This window comes from Phascolarctos cinereus, unplaced genomic scaffold, assembly GCF_003287225.1.
Source record: "Phascolarctos cinereus isolate Bilbo 61053 unplaced genomic scaffold, phaCin_HiC Scaffold_726;HRSCAF=1367, whole genome shotgun sequence".
In the NCBI taxonomy this organism is placed as follows: Eukaryota; Metazoa; Chordata; class Mammalia; order Diprotodontia; family Phascolarctidae; genus Phascolarctos; species Phascolarctos cinereus.
In genome coordinates, this window is record NW_027556098.1 from 6,937,619 (window position 1) to 6,964,612 (window position 26,994).

At 37.3% G+C, this 26,994-nt stretch overlaps 2 protein-coding genes across 7 annotated transcripts in view; both read right to left on the minus strand.

The window, feature by feature from the left end:
* OFD1 (OFD1 centriole and centriolar satellite protein) overlaps positions 1–26,954 on the minus strand; it is a 99,899-nt gene extending 72,945 nt beyond the window's left edge. For all 3 annotated transcript variants that reach the window (XR_013482726.1, XM_021007367.2, XM_021007373.2), the window contains exons 1-2: positions 26,912–26,954; positions 11,160–11,206 (exon numbers count right to left, since the gene is read on the minus strand). The gene's annotated coding sequence lies outside the window, so the exon portion shown is untranslated. The remainder of the gene's footprint in view (positions 1–11,159; positions 11,207–26,911) is intronic.
* On the minus strand, positions 272–26,994 carry RAB9A (RAB9A, member RAS oncogene family). Of its 4 annotated transcripts, none has more exons than XM_021007382.2 (4): positions 26,912–26,955; positions 11,160–11,206; positions 3,768–3,897; positions 272–2,001 (listed from the first exon to the last, which is right to left on the minus strand). In XM_021007382.2, exon 4 carries the CDS (start codon positions 1,967–1,969, stop codon positions 1,364–1,366), a length of 606 nt encoding a protein of 201 aa, XP_020863041.1. In that variant the 5' UTR covers positions 1,970–2,001; positions 3,768–3,897; positions 11,160–11,206; positions 26,912–26,955; the 3' UTR covers positions 272–1,363. The 4 variants fall into 4 exon arrangements, with proteins under 4 accessions (XP_020863041.1, XP_020863042.1, XP_020863040.1 ...); XM_021007383.2 differs by having other exon boundaries at positions 3,768–3,873; positions 26,912–26,951; XM_021007381.2 differs by lacking the exon at positions 3,768–3,897.

Genomic DNA, 26,994 nt, shown 5'->3' on the forward strand with positions numbered 1-26,994 from the left:
TATCACCTTAAGAAAGTCAGCCCTTCCAAAGCTTTAGTTTCCTCATCTATAAAATGCGGATACTTGAATACCTCCCTCAGAAGAATACTGTGAGAATGAAATGAAAATGATATATAAAATGCTTGGTAAATTTTTATAAATGTCAGATGTTTTTCCAGGATAATTTAATGAGGGGGACACAATCTAAGCACAATTAAATATATACTACTTGTTAAAAGCATTCTTCTCAGATTAAGATAGTTAAAACTGTATATATTACAGAACATAAGAGTCCTTTATATAGTCAGATTTATTTGCTGGGGGAAGGGGTAGTCAGCAGGGAAAGAGGGATAGAGATAGCAGTCAAGATTATCAGAATATACACAACTAAAATTTTAACTCCTCAAATTTAAATTTAGATCATTTTAGAATGGCAGGAGAAGCAAATCCTGAAAACTCGCATTTCTTAAAGAAAATCTTGTTTCACTGTAATGTCACTGTTTGCATTTTGGTTCTTATTACACTGAAACATATAGTATATTTGTTCTTAATAGAATTGTTTCACAAAAGCTACATCTCAGCTCTCTCTCCCTTAAAGTTGGGGCAAAATGTCCTTGACTACAGCACTAAACAGTCAATGAGAATGTGCTGCTGAATAAATGCAATTCTGACTTATTTAAAAATGAGTACTTCTGGTTTTACAAAACAACAAAGACTATCAGAGATGGCTACATTTCCAGATACTTTATAAGAATATTCTTTTTTCTTTTTAAAAGTCAATCAGTACTAACATCTGAGAGTAAAAAATCAGCTCTAGCCCAAGTTTCTGCCTTATATCAATCAACTACATTCTACTCTTACAAATCAGATATAAAGTTAAATAATTTCATGTAACATGAAGTATCACTCAAGTCCAAAGTAATTTTGTGATTTAAATCTTTAATATTAAGCATTTTTAAAATGTGCTTTCAGTGAACCAATAATGAAATGCTAATTTTGTAAAAATATATACATACAAAAATGTGTTCTCCTTTTGAATTTTAGGGGAAAAAACAACCCAAGTAGTGCTTCTAGAAATTCAAGTTTTCATTTTAATTATTCATTTGATTTATTATTAGCTCTGTAAGTTACACATTAAAATTTAAGTAACCATTTGTTATTAGAGACACCTTTATAAATGTTACGTGCCTTTGGTAAAGGGTTACTCAATGAATGGCTATTTCCCTTCCACCTTCTAATGAAGCAGCAGTATAGATTAGTTTAAATTTTATTATTAGAACTGGACTTGCTGGACCCTTTATTTTATCATCATCTTCCTCCCATTTCCCCTGCCCCGTTTTGTAAAAGAGTTGGTTACAGCTATATTGGCAAAGCTTTTTAATAGTCAGCAACAAGATGAACTGGGCTTAGGCTTTCGGTGAAGATTGACTGTATCCGTCTGAATAAAGTGATCTGACCTATCCTCAGTAGCAAGAATTCTTCTAACAGCTTCCTCAAAAGCTGCTGCAACATTTGTGGCATCTTTTGCACTTGTTTCAAAGTAAGGATAGTTGCCGTTGTCCCTGCACCAGGCCTGAGCTTCTTCTGTAGAAACCTGTCTTTCACTTATGTCAATCTTGTTACCCAAAATCACAAAAGGAAAGCTTTCAGGCTCTTTGACATCTGCATAATAAATGAATTCTTTCTTCCAGTTGGCCAAGTTCTGGAAACTTTGAGAGTCATCTACACTGAAAGTAAGAAGGCAACAGTCAGAACCTCTGTAAAATGGTGTTCGCAGGCTTCTAAAGCGTTCTTGACCGGCTGTGTCCCAAATCTGCATAGTAACAAAGTGTCCATCCACTTCCAAGTCTTTATTTAAAAATTCCACCCCTATTGTGTGGAATAACTGGCTCTCAAATTTGTTAGTGACATATCTATTCATAAGAGAGCTCTTCCCAACGCCACCATCTCCAAGGAGAATTACTTTAAAAAGTGATGATTTTCCTGCCATTGTTGAATGAAATATCTTTTTACTCCAAAATTCTACAAAATAAAAAGAGAACAATCATTACTAAATCTTTTCATTCCTGTTCAAATTCTCAATTTTTTTTACACAAATATCAAGATACATTATTAGAGTACTACACTCAGAGAAAATACACTTTTTGCATTATCAGCTATGAATGCCTAAGAAGTGAGAGCCTCTACTCTCTCCATTCTTGGAGCAAGGGCTGGGACATCTACTTGTCATATATGTTATAAAAGGGATTCCTTTTGGGTATGGATTAGATGAGATGGCCACTGAGGTCCCACTTCTAACTCTCAAATTCTGTGACTCTTTAAATAAACTGTCCGAAGGGAAGATTATAGACTTCTCAGTTAAACTACCTCCCAGGATCCTGCTTAGGATTCACTTGTGTGCAGCACTTTCCTCACGTCATTCTGGTAGTACAAAGACTATTATACCCACTTTACAGATGAAACTGAAAGCTAGAAAGGTGAAGTGATGTGCCCATGGTCACAAAGGTAGCATCTGGCTGGGTTTCCTTCATATAACATACTCTTGAGCTAATTAAAATTACTCTGAGTAGCATTCTAATAGAGAAGAGAATTCACCTGTAAATACTAGGAACAGGAACTTTAAGCCAGGACTCCTGATTCCCAAGTTCAATGCTCCTTCCACTATACACTACACTATACTATACTAGTCCATAAGTAAAACTTTATTACAAAATTAACAAAATCAATATATAATTATGTTCAAGACAAAGAGTCTTTTTTGCATGTCTGAATGTCACTTTATAAATGTAAGATTTTCCAACAAATTTAAAAGATTTCCTTGGTCAATACACAAAGATTGATAATGTAACAAACTCTCTCCCCTTTAACAGAAATGTGAAATTTTCCTAATTTCCCAAATTTTAGAACCGAATCAAAACAGCAGTAGGCTATAGTCTGAAAAACAAGCAAATGTGATTTAGCTAATTTCACCTGATGTCAGACAAGAAGAAGTTAACCACTAAGGGAATGAATTTAACTATCCGAAGTGCTAAACTATTTTCAAATTACTTTGGACAGTAGTCTTAATTCAACAATATACAGGACTCAGAAGTTAGATCGTCCATGTTATATACAAACATGCTGAGAACTGACCTATCCAACAAATTGGCTGTGCCATGAATGAAGCAGAATGGTTGAAAAGGCAGAAAGTAAATTAATGCAGCTAAATGGCACAGTGAATAGAGTGCAAGACCTACAGTCAGGAAGACCTGAGTTCAAATTTATCCTCCGACCCTTACTAGCTGTGTGACCCTGGACAAGTCACTGGACCCTGTGTGCCTCAGTTTCCTCATCTGTAAAATGAGCTAAAGAAGGAAATGGCAAACCACTCCAGTATCTTTGCCAAGAAAACCCCATTTATAAAAGGGGTCACAAAGAGCCAGACACAACTAAAAATGACTAAATAACAAAAGTAAGTTGAAAATATAAATTTGTTAGCTGACAGTTTGTTATTTTATTGGGAAAATTGTAGGTAAGATGGGGATGTGTACTTTTGTGATGTTTGGTGTAGTCTGCATTTGGAAAAAGACTGTTCTCTTTATATGCAATATTCATATTTAATATTTAATGGATCCATAATTTTATTAGAACAGGTTCAATGCAGATCACAACTCTGTAACTTAGTACCTAGTCTTCTCTATTCAACATAATTGCTACATTTCAGTGCATATCTTTTAAATATTTTTCCTGAGGAAGCTACACACAGTGCAACCATAGTGTGCTTTAAAGAGATGGAAAAAAATATTTACCTGGGCAAGAAAGTTTCTTTTCTGCACCCCTAGGTCCCCTATAGTGCAACGGTCATTTTCTAAGCAAAGGGGCCCCACTAACTCCTTCAGTGTGATCCACAAAATTCTGCCATGAGAAAGCGTAAAGGCTCTAAATTCAGAAGCAAATGAAGGTACGTTAATTCACCACTGCATAGCACTTTTTAGATTTATGACACTCTTTCCTCACAAAAACCACTTTAGATATAGTGTATTGTATCAACCCCAATTGACAAACAAGGAACTATAGCTCAGAGACTATTGATGCATGATCCCACAGCTATTAAATATCAAGAGTCAGAATTCGAAGCCACGTCTCCTAACTCAAATCCTACATCCCTGCCATCTTGCTAACGCTGGAATAGAACTTTTCATGGAAAAGCTTCAACTGTTGCTCTAGAATAAAGGCAATTATAGGTATGCCCTCATATTCCAAAATCAGAGGACTTGAGTGATTCATACTAGGGAAGTAACTTAAGGAGCCTACCCTTATCTACAAAATGAGGAGTTTCAATTAAATACTGTCTAAGGTCCCTTCCAGCTCTCAATCTCTGATGTTTTGATCTCTGAAAGAACAGAATCCCTGACCACTGCAAATTAACATGGGGTAAGTAAAACATCAATAGTAGATGACAGAGAATCCACCAAATCATCTAAATGTTCTTGCTTTTGGGTACACCCTTCTGAGAATGAGTATGCTTTAACATAGGGAGCAGTCTCCATTTGTCCTGATCTATGTCTTGCCCATGGGCTCAAATGGCTGGAGGAGAGAGTGAGGCTGGTGACTTTGCACAGCCATCTCACTTAACTCCAATTCACTTTCACGTCAAGATATCACCCTTCTGACATCATTGGTCCTCTTCGAATGAAGGACTAAAAACAATGGACAATGCTTCACATACCAAAACAAGGCATGTATAAAAATAGCCTGAGAAGCATAGAAGCATTGTAGAAACCAGACCTCAACCCCAGATAGCAGAGGCTAGCCTAAAATTTATTGTTTTCTCAAGCTATAACTAGAAATAGCTGACATTTACATGGTACTTTAAGGGTTTACAAAGTGTTTTCTCCCCACAAACCTGTGAAGCAGGTAGATAAAGGATTATTATTCCCTATTTTACAAATGATATAAAAAAGTTTTAAACTGTGAATTTTGTTCACCATTCATTCCTTTTACGTTTTTTTCCCAGGGTTGGCACAACCAAGAACTCATCTCCTAGTGGCCAACTTACTGGGTAATGGGCAGAATTCTCTGTAGTTAGCCAGGACGGTTCTAGTCAGAAAGTCTGTTGCTGGGGGGCAGTCAAAACACATTTACTGAATTGTAACAATAATCTACTGAATCTTTTTTTCCCTACTTTTTTTTTTTTGGCAACATGGCTAATGTGTGAAAATAAATTTTGCAGTGTGTGAAAATAAATTTTGCAGTGACTTCATACGTGTAATATATATCATATTTCTTCTTGCCTTTTCTATGGGAAAGGAAGGGAGGAGATGGAGAAAGGCAGAATTTGGAACTGTAAATAAACTTCTTAAAATTTATTAAGCACTTACTATAAGCCCTGCAAAATACTGTGCTGCATACTGGGAATACAAAAAGATAAAAAATCAGTCCCTGCCTTCAAGCAGCTTACATTCTAATGGGGGATTCAACATGTAAATGATTATATTAGATAGATAGAACTGATGAAGGTAATCTGAAAGGGGAAAGCATTCCATTCACCTGGGGGGGACCAGGAAAGACATTCTGCAAAAGGTGAGATCTCAGCTGAGTTTTGAAGGAAGCCAGGGAAAACTAAAAGGCTGAGGTCCTCGCCAGAGTAAAGCACTCCAGGCATGGAGGGCAGCCAACACAAAGGTACAGAGACAGAAGGTGGAGAGGTGTGTTCTAGGAACTGCAAGGAGGCCAGTATAAGTTATATAAGTAGGCTTCAAAATACATAATAAGGAGGCTTGTAAAGGTAGGAATAGGCCAGGGTGTAAAAACCTTTAAATACCAAAGGAGATTATATTTGATCCTGGCTGTGATGAGGAAGCCACTGGAAGGAGTAGAGGGAGGAGGAGTGTTGAGAAAGCTGTGTGACATGGTCACACCCATGTTTTAGAAAAATCACCTTAGCAAACAGGAGGTGGATATATCAGAGTATCAAAGAGACTTGAGGGAGACCGTTAGAAGCCTTGAACTTAGATGGATATATGAGTGGTGAGAAGGGGGTATATAAATGTCCAGATAACTGAAATAAGATTTGATAACAAACTGGAAATGTAGGGTGAGTGTCAAGTTGAGGATGATAGTGAGTTTTTAAGCCTCCATAACTGGGAAGACGGTGGCACCCTCAACAGGGAAGTTTAAAAGACAGGAGAGTTTTGAGGGACATTCTGAGTCCTGTTTTGGATATGCTTAGTTTCAGATACACATGGGACATCCAGTTTGACACGTCCAAGAGGCAGATGGATGTCTGACTGTAGCTCAGCAGAGACTAAGACTGAATATAGAGATCTAGGAATCATTTGCATAGAGATGATAATTTAACTCATGGAAGTTTATGAGATCACTGTGTTAGCAAAAATTATCGAGGTCTTTCCACACTGTTCTGGAAACACACTAGGCACAATGTGGTCAAATGGTTAACTGAAAAATTCTGTAGTCTGAGCTCTACCAGTTGAAGCACAAAGGACTGAGTTAGGGAGCTTCTTGGGTTAACAAGTTCCATCTCTATCACTCTACTACCTAGTACATGACTTAAAGCAAATTACTTCTCTAAACCCCAGACTCCTCATCTGTAAAATGAAGGGATCTGCCATCCTCCTCAAAGTTAAAGTTATCCTCCACTTCATCTCCCTCACAGCCAAGTACCTAGTCTTGTCCATTCTACATCCAAAACTTGTCTTAGAATTATTTTTTCTCCTATACTTAAAATGCCACCAACTTTCCTTCAGTTTCTTATTATCTTTTGTCAAACACATTTAATAGCCTCCTATTTGATCTCCCTGCCACTAATGTCTTCATATGACTTCAAAAATTTTCCTAAAGCACAGTTCTGACCATGTCCTTCCCTGATCAAAAACCTTCCACAGTTCCCTTTGCCTCTAGGATAAAATACAAACTCTTCATCCTAATATTTAAGGCCCTCCACAATTTGGTTCCATTCTACCATTACAGCCTTATTACACATGGTCCTTTCTAGATTTTAATCTAATTCTACAGTTCAACAGTTTCTTCCTATCTTCTTCCCCTGTGCAATTATTCACACAACTGGCAGCTACTTCCCCTGAGCTCTTGACCAACTTATCCTGGATTACTTTAAGCTCCCTTCTTTTCCCTAAACCAGTTTTCTTTAAAAGTTCCATTGGTTCCGCACAATTTCATAAGATCTCCTCACTCCAACACTACTATAATGTCATCAGCCCATCTAGTTTCCATGCTGCCCAGCCCCCAAGTGCTGCATGGATTCATGCCCCTATTGCTACATATATCTACATGTTAAAAACAAATGCCAACTTTTCCTAGACAATTCCCACAATCTTCTATTAAACATTTTATAATAATTAAGGTCTCATATTTACATTTAAAAACTTTCAAAATATCACTATCCGGGGGATATTTTTCCACACAGCCATTTTTTAGTACAATGGAACTCATATGTGATGTAACTGTCAAGGGGTCAAGGCTATTACCTGAATGTTTTATCGAGCTTTTGCTGTGTAGAACCTAGGTGTGCAATTTTGACATGTGCAATATCCAGGGCTATGTAACAGTGAGTTCAAATTGAGATTCCTTCTCTATTAGAAAAACTAATAAATCACACAACTTCAAATCATTAACCTTTTTTTGTTTTTTTTTTGGTGAGGCAATTGGGATTAAGTGATTTCCCCAAAGTCACACAGTTAGTGTCATGTGTCTGAGGCCAAATTTGAACTCAGGTCCTCCTGACTCCCAGGGCCAGTGTTCTATCCACTGTGCCACCTAGCTGCCCCCAATCAGTAACCTTCTTGCCCAATTATGTTTAAGTCTTATTTGTATGTATTGTTAAAAAAGTTGTTGCTTAATGACTAAAATGGAGCTAACACACCCAAAGGTAGTTTAATTACTATAACATGAACAAAGAATCCCTAATTAATGCTTTTACCCAGAATCAGTAAATATGAAAACAATTTTTGTAACTCATATTTATACAGCATTTTTACAATTTAAAAAGAAGCTTGTCAACTTACCTCTCCTTACTAAGTAGGAACTTTTATAGTAATGTGAAACCTTTACCCACCAATTGGGCAAGAAACTGCAGTCTAAATCCTAAAGGGATGAAAAACCAGGGCAGATTTCCCAGACCAAAGGGGAGCCTGTTGTTCTGATATTCTGAATCTGCAGAACTTTCCAGCTGGCTGACAGTGGCTGAATCTAGTAACAGCCTATTGGAACTTAAACCAAAGTAAGCCCAAAGGTGTGGGCTCTGACCCAAACCCAGGTCAAAAGCTTGCGAAGGTCAAACCAAGAGAGCAATGATCAGACTTTGATATAGAGCAGATCACTATGGCAGCAGAGAAAGCTTTCAGGTTCCCAGCCTGAACTGTCCCTGAGATACTGAAAAAACACAATACTCAATAATGCAAGACAAAAGCAACAGGACCAACTCAGACATTCCCTCCAAAAGTGCACAGAGACAGGCCATAACATCAAATCCTAGTCAGTAAATAAGATGGAAGAATGAACAAACAAAAAAAGAATCCCACTGTAAAAGTTATAGTGATGGACACAAATCCAGGGGGGAAAAGAAAAAAAAAAGAATGACTACATTATTATAAGCAAAGCCTCCCAGAAAAACACAGTTTGGGCAAGTTTGGAATTCCTAGAGAAGAAAAAGCAAGAGTTCTGTTTGTTTTTAAATGAGCTATAAAACAATTTTCTAAATCAAATGACAGCAACAGGAGAAACCATGAGAAATGAAAGCTATGTAAAAAGAGAGAATTAACAGCTTGGAACAAGAAGTAGAAAACCTTATCCAAGCAACAAACTTCCTGAAAATTATGGACCAAATGGAAAATTCTGACTCCATAAGACAATAAGAAATATTAAAATACATTCAAAAGACCAGAAAAAAAAGAAAATAGAAGAAAATGTAATCTCATTATCTGAAACTAACCTTGATGATAGATTAAGGAGAAAAAAAATTTAAGAATCATTAGACTCTGAAAACCATGACCAAAAAAAGAGCCTAGACATCACATTTCAAAAACTCTTAAAATTTCCAGATTCTTAGAACCAGAGGGCAAAGTAGAAACAAGAAGAATCCACTGTTTACCTCCTGAAAGAAATCCCAAAATGAAACCTCTCTCAAGAACATTTTAGCAAAAATCTAAAGCTTCCAGGTAAAGGAAAAAAAAATACTGCAAGCTACCAGAAAGAATTCAAATACCAAGGAGCAGCACACCCAGAATCACATAATGTTTAGCAACTACCACCATAACAGAAAGCTCGGAATACAATATTCCCAAAGGCTTAAAACCAAGAATTACTTACCCAGGAAAACTAAGTATAATTCTAATGGGAAGGAAACACAGTATTAATGAAATAGAGAGCTTCCAACCATTCCCAGTGAAAAGACTAAAGCTGCATAGAAACTCTGAAATACAAATACAAAAGGAAAAAAAAATACAGATAAGCATGAATGAACAATCATTGGGGACTAAACAAGGATAAAGTATATTCTTATATGAAGAAATAATACATATATCCTGATACTCTCAAAACTCTATTATCATGAGAGGTCAAAGAGTCTAATTAGACAAAAAGCCTGGGAATGGTTCTGTTATGTTCTGATGACCACAGAAAAATGCAAAGGGGGGGGTAAGAAGGTGAGGAAGGAAGACTAGGGAAAATTATCTCACATAATTAGAGTATACAAGTAGAAGTCTACACAAACGCAGAGGAAAGGGAGAGCAGGCAACTCTTGAACCTCACTGTCATCTGAAATGGTCAAAGGGAGGAATACACAGAACACAGTTGGGTATTTCACTCAGGGAAACAGGAAGGAAGAGAAAGGAAAGGGAAGAACAAAGGGGGTAGGGATTAGTTTCTAAGCAAAATAAACTCAAGGAGGGTGAATTTCAAAGAGGGGTTTCAGAAAGAATAAGAACCTGTTATTGGGCTGAGGCAGAAGAAAAGAGAAGAGGGGCAGAGGAGCAGAAGCAGATTATACTAAACCTAGAACCCTGGTACTACTCACTCTGATCTTACCGCTCTTTTCTTTGTAAAGAGAAAAAAAAAGTACAAGAGAATAGAATGGAGGGAAATTCACAATTAACAATTACAACTATGAATGGGAATATGGTGAACTCATCCAAGAATAGATTAGAAAGCAGAATCCAACAATATGCTATTTACAAGAAACATACCTGAACCAGAAAGATGCAAAAAGAATTAAAATAAGAGACTGGAGCACAATCTTTTTATGCTTCAAGTGAACTAAAAATAGGGCAGAGGTAGCAACCAAGATATCAAATAAAGCAATATCAAAAACAAACAAAAAAGACAGAGTAGTACCACACTGTGCTGAAAGGTACCAAAAACAATGAATTAATGTCAATATTAAATAGACACACACATACACATACACACAATGTCCAAGGCAAAGAGTTTTGACTATAACAAATGAGGCATGAAATCACAAATCTGACATTTTAAAAGAGCTAAAAGCCATAAACCACTTAAGTTTGTTAAATCATTAAAAATGATGAAATATGTAAGATAAAATTTATAAAAAACAATTGATATGTTTCAAGTTTCTAACTTACGAGCACTTGTCCCAACACTTAATAGCCATGATATCTTGGGTAAGATACAAATCTCAGTTTTTCCATTTACAAAATAGAAATGATCATATGCACTACTGATGTTGGAGGGTTACTATTTTGTAGCCTTAAAGCATTATGTAAATTGTTACTATTTATCTGGCTTTATCTAAAAAAAAAAAAAAAACGGAGTTGGGTATCTGTTGAGGATATAGTATCATATTATTAAATTACAACAGACACTAAAGAAATATTTAAAGAACTGAATTATGATGTGCTTTCAAGTCTTTTTAAAGAAAATTAATAAACCTCTTATAATTTAATAAATTAATCTTACAAAGTCATATATCAACATCTATAGCTAAAACTGTAAAAATTTAATACAGGGTACACAAACTGAGTATTTTTTCCCAAAGAATTTCCAACTCACAGAAATCCCCTCAAGTTTTACAAAAAGCTTTGTTAAATTTACAGAAATACATTTTTAAAGTTTCACCTTCTAATAATTTTTACTTTTGCAACTGAACTGGGTTGTAGAAATAATCAAGCAAATTTTTAAGAAAAATATGAAGTTGTAAATTTTACCTTAAAGTGTTCAATTTAAGTACATCATCTGCATTACCAACATTGTTCTGCAAAGGAAAAAGAAAGCCTTACTTAGTAATGTATGTTCACTGTACTGTCAGAATATGGGTAGAATGTATAATAAACCAATTTTATATTTTCTAAGAACATACTAACTTATAACTTGCTAGATTCTTTAGTAGCACAGAAAAGAAAATCCGCGTGCAAAAACTTTCATCAGAATATCATAAATTTAAATTGAACAGGGCTTTAAGACGTTCCCCAGTCATTATAATTCTATCACAGAATGGCTTACAGGTTCTCTTCGGAAAGGCAAATAAGGAAATTGGCTTCATTTTGAACTTAACGGCAATAATAAGCATTAGCTGGGACACACTGTGATCTTGATTTGATTATATTCATTGTAAACATAGCAAAAAATCACTAAGAAAAAGTCACAGCCCATGTGCCAACATCTGTTGCAAAGGGAGGAAAAATAAGGAAATTTTGTGAATAACTTGATCGATTAAGTTAGCAATTTTTTGACACTTGGTGACAGCAAGGATAGCAAAATTATGTTGGATAATATAGACAAAGACCAAGAAATGAAAGAGGACAGATATATGGAGATTATGCTTCTAACATCACGAATACTTTTTTCAACAACAGCGCTGAAGGGCAAAATATAGCACAAAAAGTAACACTGACTACTGCTTCATATAATGTCTAATTACTAACTTAAGAATCAGATAGCTCTACGCCAACAAAACGTTAGAGTAAGAGCAAGTTAGAAAGGAAGACAATTTGAAAATGATATTACTTATAAATTACAACTAAGCCTACCTGTTTAAATAAGTTAACGATTCCCAAAAGTGGGAAACAGAAAACCTAATGATGTTATCAACTATCTTTTCTCAAGGTTTTAAAATTTTTTATTATTTCTAACAATCTTTTCAAAAATTTTGAGTTCCAAATTCTCTCCCTCCCCTCCCCCACCACTGAGAAGGCAAGTAATATATCAATTAAACTTCTTTAAGAAATGTCAGGCATGACATCAAGGCCAAAAGAACCCATAAACCACCTCAATCGGCAACCAGGTGTGCTTGCTAAGCAGAGAGACATGGCAGCCATGGAGAGTGGTTTGTAGTATATGGTGATTTACAAAATAGGGAGGAAGAGCTGAGGTATCACAGCAATATCAACTCACAAAACTTCAAAAAGCAGAGGAGAGGAAAACGAACTTTTAAAGATCTTAGTATGAGTCCAAACTAAACCAAATCATACCAATGAAATTTGGAGATGAAATCCAAAGGACAAAAAAAATTGAGGTTAAATGAAACTGATCTACTGGTGTTTCTACAGTGATCTACTCATCAGTAAAAATAATGGATAGAATTGCCACAATGGATCTAATATATAAGTGAGAAAGTGGCAATGGCATTTAATAAAATAAAGTCAGGGAAAAGCAAGGAGAACTGAACAGAAGAAAGCTTTGCAAGAGAAGATCCAATTTTTTAAATTTTTTTTTCAATTAAGTATTTATTTTTTCTTCTTCTCATTCCCTCTCCCTGCCCCCAAGAAAAACTAGATGGAATAAAAAAGTTTACCTCACTCTTGTAACAAATATTATTCAACCAAACAAATTCTCATTCTGGCCATTCCCCAAAATGTGTGCCATTCTGCATATTTAGTTCACCACCTCTCTCCCAAGAGGTGGGCAACATTTATCATTATTTCTCTAGCATCATGGTCTTGTTCATTTTTATAATATTACTATAGTATAAATTGTTTTCCTAGTTCTACTTACTTCACTTCTGCTCTAGGTGAAGTGAGAAAAGAACAGAGGTGCAAATACTTGATTCTATGTCCATGATCCAGAACATTGTACTATCTTCTATTTGTATTTTCCTCACATGTGGTTCTTTATTTAGACTAGTAGATTATTAAAACTAAAGCCATCTTAGTGATCACCTAATTCAAACTCCTCCTTTTACAGAAGAAAACAAGCTCTAGAAAGGTTAAGTAATTTTCCCAGCATCATAAATATGGGGATTCAAAAATCAGGTTTCCTGACTCCAAAAGCAGTATTTATTCCAGTATAAAAGGTTCATTTAAATAAATAAATAAATGAATATATATATATATATACATATATATATACATATATATATATACATATATATACACACACACATACATACTCATACACACACACACACACACATGTGTGCGTGCTCATGTATATATTGTTGGACAAGTAAACACACCAACCATGCCAATTCTTAGAAAAGAGACACAGGAGGGCTTCTAGCACCTCTCTCAACTAGCAGGTTTGCTTTTGATCTGGTCATACGGGAAGACAGGAATGGAGTTATAATACAAGTTAAATAAGCTTACTTTATTCTAGTCTAGTCTTCTCAAAGGGAGTTTGCTGATAACAGGAGCACCAACTCCTCCTACAGCATTCCCTAACAACCCTTCTCAGGAGGCGACTACCCCTTGTTTCGATGGGGTCAATCAAAATCACCACAGCTTGTGCTCTCTTGTAAATCCCCTCAAGCCTCAATGGGGGCTGGCTGAGGCAAACACAGATTCCTTCTCCCAAGTCTTGATGGGGCCAATTAAAGCATGAACAGCATTAAGCCTGCACATTTACCCCTATGGTGATCCCCACTCACTGACTAGTGCCCACTTGCTTTATAGGGCAACAAAGAAAGTATATTGCCAGCAACAGCCTCACAATTTTACATCACTTCAGCCCTATACTTCGACTTTGAAGTAGAAACTGTTTTGAACCATGATCATGAGAACTCATATCTAACACCTGGGAAGTAGAGATTGTTATGGCTATGGATCCAGGGAAGAAAATTCTAAGAAAGAATAACAAAAAATCTACTTTACACACACACAAATTCACCTTACTTACACACACACAAACACACACATACATATACATATGTGTTTTTATATATGTGTGTGTGAATGTGTGTATGAAGGACTCTGAAGTTATTAACTTGGAAAATACAGATACCCAAAATAACAAATGTTCTGTACCTGTTCATTGTTGTAGTGAAAAAGATGAGAATTTGGTTATTCAATCCTATTCCTTTTCTCATTTCTTTACCTCAGCTTATTTATTTATTTAGATGCTCCTTTCTACACATTTCTTCAAAGGCAAATTGGTTTGTACATCCAAAGTCTGATGAGAATCATTTTACAAATAAGCATTACTAATTACAAAAGGGAATTAGCTAGTAAGAAACAATTAACCTGTTACCAAAGTGAGTGGAATGACAGCATTATCTTCCATTGCCATAGTTAACTAAAAAGCTGCCAAACTGAAAGTGTAGTTGTGTTTAAAAACTGCCTTTCCAAATGGTTCAAATTTTTAAGCAGCACACTTTCACTACCGCATTTCCAAAAACTTAAACTGAAAATAACACCTCCAATTTAAATTTAGCAATAGATAAAAGTAACATTCTTTAGAGTTATAGTCTGCACAAATGTATGGCTAATCCTCAATACTGAGGGAAATATTTTTTGTTATTATATAATCCTTTTATGGCTTCTAACTCCTGAAACACAGATTTTAATTAGTCAACTTTTATCATCTAATACCCATTTCTGTGGGAAGAGGAGAATAATCCAAATACACAGTATTCCAAAAATCTTAGTGCAGTTTTAAGCTATGAAAGCTATATTTACTTTTATATTTGGGGTATATTTTCACATTTCCATTTGGATGGAGGTTTGTTTAATTAGCTTGGTAGTGACCACCACATAATAGATGCTTAAGAAATGTTCCATCAGATGTATTTGAAATTCATTTGAGAAATGAAGCCACCAGATGAAGACCTAGGAAAGCACAAGTCTGGGTCTGATAAGCTTTCCAGGGATGGGGAACCCTCGGCCTTGAGGCCACATGTGGCCTTCTTGGTCCTTGGGTGTGCCCTTTTGACTGAGTCCAAATTTTACAGAACAAATCCTTTTATTAAGGGGATTTGTTCTGTGAAGACTGGATTCAGTCAAAGGCCCTATCTTATCCCCTGTCAAATCTCTCCCTATAATATGTTTCATGTGGAAAAGACGATACTGTTCAGACAGACATAAAAAAGAAAGCTCAAATATTAATAAGCAAATAAGTAAAAGAGGTACTATATCAAACTTAAAGACTTATCAGATAAATTATAATTAACATGCCCAAAGAACTGACTGTAAATTAGTTTAAATGTATCTGGAAAACTGCTATTTTAAGACAGCATATTGTTAATCTTTTTGTAAAGTTGTCCTTCAAAAAATTATTTTAACCACCTAATTTAGCTGTTTTGTAAGTAGCAAGGTAAAGAAGGAAAAATAATGAATTTGGAGTACTGAACTTGATTCTAAGTCATGGGATCTAAATTTGAATACCTTTCCCAGACTTCCTTTGACTTTGCATAATTACCTGCCCTAAGTAGACTGCAGCTTCTTCATCAATAAAATAAAGGGGAGGGGATAAACCAAATGTCCTCTAAGGTCTCTTCTAGCTATAGATCTAAAATCCTATGGTCCTATAGATTTTAATTTTAAGTGGCTGCCTAATAATGAAGCCTGAAACAAATAAAATAAATAAAAATATTAAACCTTAAAATGACCAACATATGTTCATGTGTTATTGGTATACCCTAGTGTCAAATGATCCTCCTAAAGGAAGGACCCTTTGACATCCTCTTACTTCTTTAGCTCTGGCCCTCACCCATGTAAAACCTGGACACCAGTTTCTGACATTCTTCCCCTCAAGGGTGGACAAACTGTTGTCCTAATAGCAGAAGTCATATTTATACATTAAAAGATGGACAAAAGATTTCCAAGTCTACAAAATCAAGACCTCTATACCTTAGCCTCCTCTGAGGATAGGGAACCCTGCACTGAGGGAGGCTGAGGTTCACTCATCTATATCCTTGATTCCAAGACTTTCTGTGTGTACCACATTGTCCTTTTGCTGGTAGCTCCTTTGGCTATTGTTCTACTACACCATCCCTCCACTCCTATCAGGTTTCTAGGTTCTTTTCTTAGCCCCTCTTACCACTGAAATGCTTTGCTACTTACTCCCCAAAGTTCAGCTTTCCATGAGAACAATGCTACTACTTTTTCACACCTTTATTTGCTCAGATCTAAATATGAAACTGAATGGTTTTGCTATATAATTAAAAAAGAAATTAATCTTGACATGAATATGTAAAAGAAAATGTAACAGGCTCAAAGTTTTTCTCTTTCTTACACTCATTGTTCATCAAGCCTTTATTAAATTGCCTCCTCTGTTCAGATTTCATCAAGTGAGACAAGAAGATAGAGCACGGCTAAAGCAACTCAGTGGAAAAGTACTGAAACTTCACAAAATGTGAAGCAGCTGAGAAGACATTATGAGGTTTGGTGGGCAACTAGGTTCACCAAAGTTGAAACTACATCAGGATAAGAGTTCAGACCCTAGGGAGAAAATTCTGATTAAAAGTGTAAGACAAATGAAAATAAGGTGTTCCCTTATAAAAGGTTTTTACAAGAGCTTGGGAGATTTAAGAAGCTTTTAGAAAAGTCAAACCATTGGACTATCTGAAAGCCAAGATCAAAAAAAGAGCCTAGACATCATCTTTCAAGAAATTATCAAGGAAAATTGCCCTGATATTTCCAGAACAAGAGGGCAAAATAGAAATTGAAAGAATCCACCAATCTCCCCCTAAAAGAGATCCCCAAAGGAAAACTCCTAGGAATATTGTAGACAAATTCCAGAGTTCCCAGATCAAGGAGAAAATATTGCAAGCTGCCCGAAAGAAACAATTCAAGTATTGTGGAAACACAATCAGGATAACACAAGATTTAGCAGCTTCTACATTGAGGGACCGCAGGGCATGGAATATAATATTCTGGAGGGCAAAGAAGATAGGATTACAACCAAGAATCACCTACCCAGCAAAACTGAGTATAATCCTTCAGGGGAAAATATGGTCATTCAGTGAAATAGAGGACTTTCAAGCATTCTTGATGAAAAGACCAGAGCTGAATAGAAAATTTAACTTTCAAACACAAGATTCAAGTGGAACATGAAGAGGTAAACAGGAAAGAGAAATTATAAGAGACTTATTAAGGCTGAACTGTTTACATTCCTACATGGAAAGATGGTATTTATAACTCATGAGACCTGCCTCAGTATTAGGATAGTGGGAGGGGAAAAAATTATATGTATGTATGTATAGATAGGTAGATAGATAAAGGGCACGGGGGAGTTGAAGATGAAGGGGTGATATCTGGAGAATAAAATTAAAGGGTGAGAGAGGATTATACTAGGAGGAGAAAGGGAGAGGTAGAATGGGGTACATTATCTCGCACAAAACAGACAAGAAAAGGTGCTTACAGTGGAGGGGAAACAGGGGAAGGTGAGAGGAAATGAGGGAATCTTATTCTCATAGGATTTGGCTTAAGGAGGGAATAACATACACAGTCAATTGGGTATGGAAATCTGTCTTACCCTACAGGAAAATAGGGGAGGAAGGGGACAAGACAGCAGGAGGATGATAGAGAGAAGAGCAGATTGGGAAAGGGGTAATCAGAAGCAAACACTTCTGAGGAGGGACAGAGTCAAAAGAAAGAATAAATGGGAGGGCAGGATAGGATTAAGGGAAACAGAGTTAGTGTTTCACAACAAGTCTACCATGGAAGTGTTTTGCATAACTGCACATATATGGCCTGTATTGAGTTGCTTGCCTTTTCATTGAGGGTGGGTGGGGTGGGAGGAAGGGAGAAAATTTGGAACCCAAAGTTTTTAAAACACTGGCTTAAAAAAAAAGTTTCCACATGCAGTTGGGAAATAAGAAATACAGGAAATGAGGTACAGAAATCTATCCTGCCCTACAGGAAAACAGAAGTGGAACGGAATAAGAGAAGGGGGGAGAGACAGAAGGGAGGGCAGACTAGAGGAAGGGGTATTCAAAATGCATGCCATCTTGGGGTAGGGGGGAGGGGCAAGACTGGAGTGAAAATTTGGAATTCAAAATCTTGTGGAAGTAAATGTTGAAAACTAAAAATAAATAAATTTATATTAAAAAAAATAAACCTCTCCTAGGAGTAAGAAAGAAAGATAAGAAAGAAAGAAAGAAAGAAAGAAAGAAAGAAAGAAAGAAAGAAAGAAAGAAAGAAAGAAAGAAAGAAAAGTCAAACCAATGATGTCCAAAATCAAGGGACCTTTATTTTGGAGCATGTTAACTCTCAAAAGGGAAGGCTCAAGCCTGGGCAGCCCAGAGTGGAAGGAGGCAAGAGCAACAAAAAAGCATACAACTTCAATATTCACTGGTTCTCCATGTGGTAACTGTTGGGTCACAACCATAGCAGAAGGGAGTTCAAAGAAAATATCACTCCTAATGGGTGTGGGAGATAGCTGAGAGTCTCACCTACTCCACTAGGGTAGCATACCTCCAAAACTATGGAAGCAAGGTAACTCCTTAAGCTGAGGCCAACGACCATTCAGAAAGAGTAAAACTGGCAATACCACACTCATATGCAGATAGACCCATGCTTCAGGGCAGCACCAAGGCAGGAAGTTCGAGAGAAGGAGGAGGAAGATAAAAAGAAGGTGTCTCATCCAGGAACACACAACTGGTTTTCAGCCTCTGAGATCACAGGCAGGAAGCTATCAGGGGTTTGGCTAAATGCAACATGAAGGTAAAAGTTTTTCCACCATGGAATATTCTAGAAGGGGCAGGGTATCAGGCAGAAGAAACTCATGGCTAACAGTGGCTAAGGATGAGGGGGTGAGAAGCAATAGCAATTTTATTTGATTATAATGGTATCCAACCTTGAAAATAATTCACTTGTTTCATTTGAGTGCCTCAATCCCATAAAAAAAGAACATTGGTTCTTTTAGATTATTATTGTATTCATTATCAGGAAACATACAACCTTGTCTCCACACTTCACATATATGCATTCTGGTGCATGGTAAGGGCTATATGGATGTTAGCTGTTAAAGATTACTCTTGACTAGACCACAGCAGTAACAAAAGTCACAAATCTGGATAGCTTGGTGACCATGTGCATAGAGTGCTGGGCCTGCAAGTCAGGAAGACTGGAGTTCAAATCTGGCCTTGGACACTTACTTACCTGTGTATCCCTGGGCAAGTCACATAACCCTGTCTGCCTAATTTCCCCATCTGTAAAAGGAGCTGGAGAAGGAAACAGCAAATCACTCCAGTATCTTTGCCAAGAAAATCCCAAAAGGGGTCACAAAGAGTTTGACGTGACAAAAAAACTAAACAACAAAAAGACTAGAGCAATAACAAAAAAGTTACAAATCTTATCTACACACAGAGCAGTCTGAACAGAATATTAACAAGGACTTTTTCTGGTAGCAAAAAGAGGTGAATACTTTTAAATCAAAACTACTTTTGCATTCCCTGTCCTGTTTCCACTTCACATTTTACCTGTTTACTTAAAAGGTGATTAAAATGGAATTCAGCTCTACCTGTCCCACAGCTACAACAATTAATCATCTGGGAGGAAAAGCATGAGCTGGAGCCAGAACCTGGCCAGCTATATGCCAAGAGCAACGCCCCATGGATGTGGACCTTTCATGTGGACTAGTGTTCTGCCATTACCAGACTCCAATGTTTGCTGTGCCAAGACTTAAATAAACCCCAAATAAGGGCAGTATTTTCTCTTAGAATGTTAGTAAACCTGTCCTCTTTCACTCTTACACTCATAAAAAGGAGACAAAGTATAATTTCAAAAAAATTTGCCAAATCTTAAAGCAGTAAATCAGCAGTCCAAGAAAACCTGCTTAATATACCAAAGCCTTTAAATTTCACACTCAAAAGCAAACTTAATTTACTAAGATAATGAGTAAGTGTTGTTTTTTTTCCCAAAGACCCATATGACTTTCAACCTTAATGGTATGCCATACGAGCACATTCTTATTCTTATATACACTTATCACATTTTATTTTTCCAAACTTCAATATAAAGGTGTTTGAAAATTTTAATCTTTCTTTACAATTCACATTTATCTTTGAGAGTTTTTTTTTTTATGACCACCAATTAAAATCTGTCATTGTAAACTGTTTTAAAGGCTGCTTCAAAACATTATGGAACTCTGGGGGTTTTTGTTAAGCACCTATTATTTGCCAAGTATGTGATGGATTCCAGATCTGAAAAGGTGGAAAATGTCAAGTCCCTGACCCTCAGTGAGCGTAACAGGTAAAATGTGATAAAGAAGGATCCAACTAAAGGCTATAAGAAAATTTAAAGAAAGTATTCAAATGACTTTTAGAGTTGGAAGGGACATTATAAAGATCTTCTAGTTCCACTCCTTCCTTCCACAGATGAGGAAACTTAGAGAAGTTAAAGGAATTGCCCAAGCTCCCAAAGATTACTTTGGGTAGGGAGATAGCAGAGATTTTATGAAAATAGGTGGCAATGAGGCTGGCCTTAAAGAAAGCTATTTCCATGGGTAGAATTAAATAGACTGTCTTCAAGGAACTGAGAAAGGATTATGGGGAGATGGGTGCATTCAGGACAGGAGCAGCCAAATATTTAAGTCAAAAAAATCAAAGATGGCATTGTATCTCTACAATTCTTCCCAATGAATGAATCCAGCCAAAATGTGCAAACATACTGGAAAAGAATGGTCTCTTGGGGTGACTTCAACAGAACAAAAATGCTTACTCCACCTTCCTCACTTGATTATAAAGGATTTCCCAGAAGATTACCAAACAACTTATCAATCCTTAATTGCCCCAAATTTTCCCAGAAATCCTATTAATCTACTGGTCATCATTTTGGTAAAATACATATAATATGAAGATCTTACTTTAAAAACTCACTGAAGAGTAAAGCACAGGTGTTTAAACATTCACTGATTTCCCTAATTTGAAATGTATTAGCATTATGATTTTGTGTTCCAAGATTACTGCTTTTTAAACAGAAAATTTATTATTAATAGTTGCTGATATTTTATAAAACACTTTACATTTATTATATCAGTTTTTCCTTACAATATTTTACAGATGAGAAAATTGAGGAACAGAAAGGTTGCTCACTGTCAAAGTATTCACTTCAAAGAACATTTTGTACTTAACATATGGAATACCCAATCACTGCTGTAACTGAAGTGAAACAGCAGGACTATGCCCAAAGCAGATTAGCAGATTCATACTTACATGAACAAGAGTCTCGATATCTTTGCAGCTGTAACAAAATGTTTCAACCTACCTGAGCCTCAGAGCACTTAAAACTGAAACGTAATTTGACTGTTTTTTTAAAAATACTAATAAAACTGGAGAAATTTGCCTTAAAATTCTTTGTCCATTAGTTAATTACAGGTAAGATATGCCCTACCTTTATATCTATTCTTTATGAAACTGGTTAACAAGCCATTTATACTATTTAGCTTAGGAATTCTTAACCTGCGGTTCATGAACCTTTTTTTTAAAATTTTCATAACTGGATTTCAATGGAATTTGTTATCCTACATATTTTGTTTTAAGCCTTTTAAGACACTTTTCTGAGAAGGGGGCCAAAGGTTTCACTAGAATGCCAATGGGGTTCATGATACATACACACACAAAATTAACAACTATGAGCTGGTTTCTTCATACTTGAATAACAAAAATCACAGCTTGAAGAAACAAGGATGATTATGACCTATCAGAGGTGGCAGGACAGGGCGCTGGGCTTGGAGTCAGGAAGACCTGAATTCAAATTTGGCCTCAGACATTTGCTAGGCTAAACCCTAGCAAGTCATTTGACCTCTTGGCCTCAATTTCTTCAAACGAAAAATGTGGGTATTAGCACTTACCTCTCAGAGTAGTTGTGAGGATCAAATGAGATAATTATTTGTAAAAGCACTTAACACAGTGCCTTGCACATAGTAGGTGCTATATAAATATTTGTTCCCTTCTTTACTACCCCCCCACCCCCATCAGTCAAACTTAACTTTTAGGATCTTATTCTTTTTAAAAAAACCTTTATTAATTTATTTTGATTTATCAACAATCACTTCCATAAGCTTTTGAGTTTTAAATTTTTCTCCCCCTTCCTCCCCCCAAGACTGTGTGCAATCTGAAATAGGCTATACTTACATTCCTATTATACATATTTTCACATTAGTGATGTTGTAAGTAAGAAGTAGAACCAATAGAAGGAATCACCAGAAAGAGGATACAAAACACAACAGAAGAAAAAAATAGTATACTTCGATCTGCATTGAAACTCCATAGTTCTTTCTCTGGATGTGGATAGCATTTTCTATCATGAGGCCTTTGGAGATGCCTTAGATCCTTGCATTGCTGAGAAGGGTTAAGTCTATCAATATTAGTCATCACACAACGTGGCCATTATTGTGTACAACATGGTCCTGGTTCTGCTCACTTCACTCAGCATCAGACCATACAAGTCTTTCCAGGTCTTTCTAAAGTCTGCCTGCTCATCATTTCTTACAGCACAATAGTATTCCATTACATTCATATACCACAACTTGATGGGCATCCTCTCAATTTCCAATTCTTTGCCACCACAAAAAGAGCTGCTATAAATATTTTTGTACACGTAGGTCCTTTTCCCATTTTTATGATCTCTTTGGCATACAGCCCTAGAGGTGCTATTACTGGGTCAATGGGTATGCACATTTCGATAGCCCTTTGGGCATAGTACCATATTGCTCTCCAAAATGGTTGGATCATTTCACAACTCCACCAACAATGCATTAGTGTCCCAATTTTCCGACATCTTCTCCAACATTTATCATATTCCTGTTTTGTCATGTTGGCCAATCTGACAGGTGTGTTGCGGTATCTCAGAGTTGTTGTGGTTTGCATTTCTCTAATCAATAGTGATTTAGAGCATTTTTTCATATGACTATAGATGGCTTTAATTTCTTCATCTGAGAACTGCCTGTTCATATCCATTTATCAATTGGGGAATGACTTGAATTCTTATAAATTTGACTTAATTCTCTCTATATTTTAGAAATGAGGCCCTTGTTAGAGAGACTGGTTGTAAAAATTCTTTCCCAATTTTTTGCCTTCCTTCTAATCTTAGCTGCATTGGTATAGGCCCTCATCACCTCACACCTAGACTATTTTAACAGCCTGCTGGTAGCTCAGCCTGACTCACTCCAGTCTTATCTTCCACTCAGCTGCCAAAATTAAGGTGGTTTTCATAAAGCCCCAGTCCAACCATGTCACCTCCATACTTGGCAGTTAGGTGGCACAGTGGATAGATTGTTAGGCCCCTATCTCCCATGATTAAAACTATGTCATCTCTAAATCTGTATCACTTGCTTCTCCCCACAAAAAAGCAAAAACTGGCAAACAGATGAAATATATAATGTATAAGGACATTAATAAAATCTTCATGAGACACCAAATTACCAAGAATCACTCGTTGGAAAACAGTGCTCTTTCATAGAGCCAGAAGAGACCCTGTAGGACATTTTACAGACTAAGAAACTAAGGCCCAGGGAAATTAAGAGGCTTGCCTTTAATCAAACTGGTATTAAGTAGCAGAGTCAAGATCTGAAACCACTTTTGATAATACTTACCCAATTTTACCAACTGTGTCTCGCTATCTTCTGCCACCCCCACCCCAGAAGGGAACTTCTTACATGCCCTTTGGATTAATCACCCTGACAAAAGCACTTTCTTCTTTGTCCACACCACAAATATTTGATTCTTATCTACGATTAAATGTGCATCTTAGACCTCAAACAGATGAAATAATGTAAGATACTTAGTAAACCTTAACGCTTATATAGTGGTCAAATATCGTTAATATTTGTATCAGTGTCTAAGGGTGCACTGCTTAACTCTCCACATGGTTGACTAGTGAGTTGCTATACAAAAACACACATAAATGCTTTAGATGACAACTACTTTAAGAACTTAGTACTCAATTGGCATACTCTGATAGAAATTTAACTTCTATGATTGCAAATTAGATTTTTTCCCCTTGAAATTGTACAAAATTTGGGAGTATATCTCCGGCTTAACCATCAATTTTTAGAAACATCAGATTCAGAGCTTGTAAGAACCTTAGAGGTCATCTAGTCCAACTCAAGTTTTTGCATGGGAAGACCAAGAGGCCCAAAGTAGTGAAGCATCTTTGGAAAGAGCACAAGGTCATAAAGAGAAGCAAGGATGTGAATCCCTATCTCCTGACTCCAGCTCCAGCACACATTATAATACACTGGCCTGCAATTCTGTTATGCCATACTATCACATAGAGGATTAGAAGCTGGTCTCTAATGTGTTCCTTCGTTTTTAAAGATGAGAAATTTGAGGTCCAGAAAGTATACATGACTTCTCCCAAAGCAGCAGCTAAGGTAGTTGCAAAGCCAGGACTTGAAGTCAGATCTCCTATACTCCCTTCAAAAACAGATAAACTATATCACTTTCTTTTTAGCATTTCTACCCATACTCAGAGGTCTCAATAGGCTTTCAATCTACTGACCTCCATATTAAAATTACTCATCATATGTGAAATACTTTAATCAAACATTCATTTCTTAGTCACCAATTCCACTACTTGAATGATCTGACTCTTCCAAAGTCCAGTTCTCCTCAAGGAAGTGGACTACACATTTATTTAAGTTTCCTTCCAAGTTCTAAGATTACATACAAAGTCAAGACAGAAAGACAGTGATACTTGGAGATGGGAGTTTCATCACTTCCTGATGACGTTTGATATATCCTAGGGCCAATAATTTATTGATAAGACACTGAGCTCTTTATTTGAATGTGATTTTAAAGTCAAAAGACTGACTAGCATTTGTACAACTCAAGCATTTTAAAGTACCTGATCTGGAATGGGGAGAAAGGAGGGAACAAGAATGGACATGAAGAGACCCTACTTTATACCAAAATACATTCTCACTATAGACACTGGCCCTTGGTCCCTAAGAAGCAGTGAGAATCCCAAAGTTAGAAAACAAATTTTTAAAGGTATATTTTTCCCCAGCCTCAAAGCTCCCAAATAAGCAATGGTAAGAATAAAAATAGCTAGCATTAATTATAGCACTTTAAGGTTTGCAGTCAGTCGATAAATATTAAGTGCCTACTATGTGCCAGGCTAAGCACTGGGGATACAAAGAAGGGTAAATGACAGTTCCTGCTCTCCAGAAGCTCCCAATTTTGTCCTAACAACTCTGGTAAGGTGCTACCAAATAATTTTATCATGTGTGGTAAGGGAGAGGGTCTTACAGTATGTCTTAAAATACAGTATGACCACATAAATAAAAAATACGAGAACCACCAATATTTTAGATCCGTGAAAATTAAAAATAACACAAGGTACCCATTTCCAGAATTCTAGGCTATAAAGTCTGGAAGTTTGCTTAAGAAATTAAATTTGTTTCAGAAAAACCTGGAAAGACGTGTATGGACTGATGCTAAGTGAAGTGAGCAGAACCAGGAGGTTGTACACAGCAACAGCCATGTTGTGGGATGACTAATGTTGATAGACTTAGCTCTTCTCAGCAATGCAAGGATCTAAGACATCTCCAAAGGCCTCATGATGGAAAATGCTATCCATATCCAGAGAAAGAACTATGGAGTTTGAATGCAGATCGAAGCACACTATTTGCTCTTTTTTTTCCCCCTTCTGTTTTGTTTTGTTTCTTCTTTCTTGTGGTTCCTCTTATAGGTTCTAATTCTTCTTCACAACATGACTGACATTAAAATATTTAATAGGAATGTACATGGAGAGCTTAAATCAGATTTCACGCCGTCTCGGGCAGAGAAGTGGGGAGAGAAAATTTAAAATTCAAAAGCTTTTGGAAGTGATTGCTGAAAACTAAAAATAAATTAATTGTTAAAAAATTAACCTGAAATAGACTTGCTTTAACATAACTTCAAGCAAAAGAAACACAGTAGCACAGATTTAAGTTCCTGAATAAAGAGTTCCGTGTTTTCTTCTGTAGTCGCACCCTACGGAGTTTGTTCCAATACTACCAGCTGAGACTGGAGACAACTGAGGCTTTTTTCTGTTTTCTATGAGCAAGAAAGCTACAGGGAGGGGGGAGGAGACACTGGAGGACACTCCTAAAACCAAAATAACCTAAGTTTAAAGATTTTTATGCAAGCGAGAAAACAAGCCCGGTCACGTGACGAAGGGTCTGGGAGGACTAAAGGTACTCCTCCAAAGAACTAGGGTCACGAGACGGGGCGTTCTCTTCCCCCACCCCCAAATTTCCCGGGTGAACGCTTAAAATTCTCGCCCCGTCTTATAGAGTTGGAAGAAAACAAACTCAAAACAATCAAGGAAACCCCGGATCCCGGGGGCACTGGCCGATCTGGCTCCGCGAACGCCCCGGGAGCAGAAGCTGAAGTCTCCAGAGCGCACCAGGGGCTCCCGGCCCATTGGGGCCGTGAGGGGACGTGGGGAACAGGGGGCCGGGAGGGGGGGGCGTGGTCAGGACACCCTCTGCTCGTTGGGAAGCGGGGCAGGTAGCCAAGTCCTCTCCCTCCCGTGTCAGAGCCGAACCAGCATCTGGGGGCGCCAAGCCCCCAGTCCCACCATCGGGGAAAGGGGGGAGGAGCAAAAGCGTCGGGCTGGCTGAGGTCAGAGGTGAAGGAGAACCCCCAGGCGCATCTCTGTGCCCTAGTGCGGGCGCGCGCCCCTGTCCCGACCGGGCTCTTCCGGGCGCCCCCAGTCCCCGGTCCCCTGCCGGCTCCAGGCAGGCCGGGGCTCGGCGGTGTCGGCGCGCGCAGCAGCAGGCCCCCGCCCTCCCGGGCCCCCGCCGCCCTGCCTACCTGGTTGCGGCCCGAGACAGCCGAAGGCCGCTCCCGGAACGAGCCGGCCCCGCGCGGGTCTGGGGTGTTCGAGAGAAGAGAAG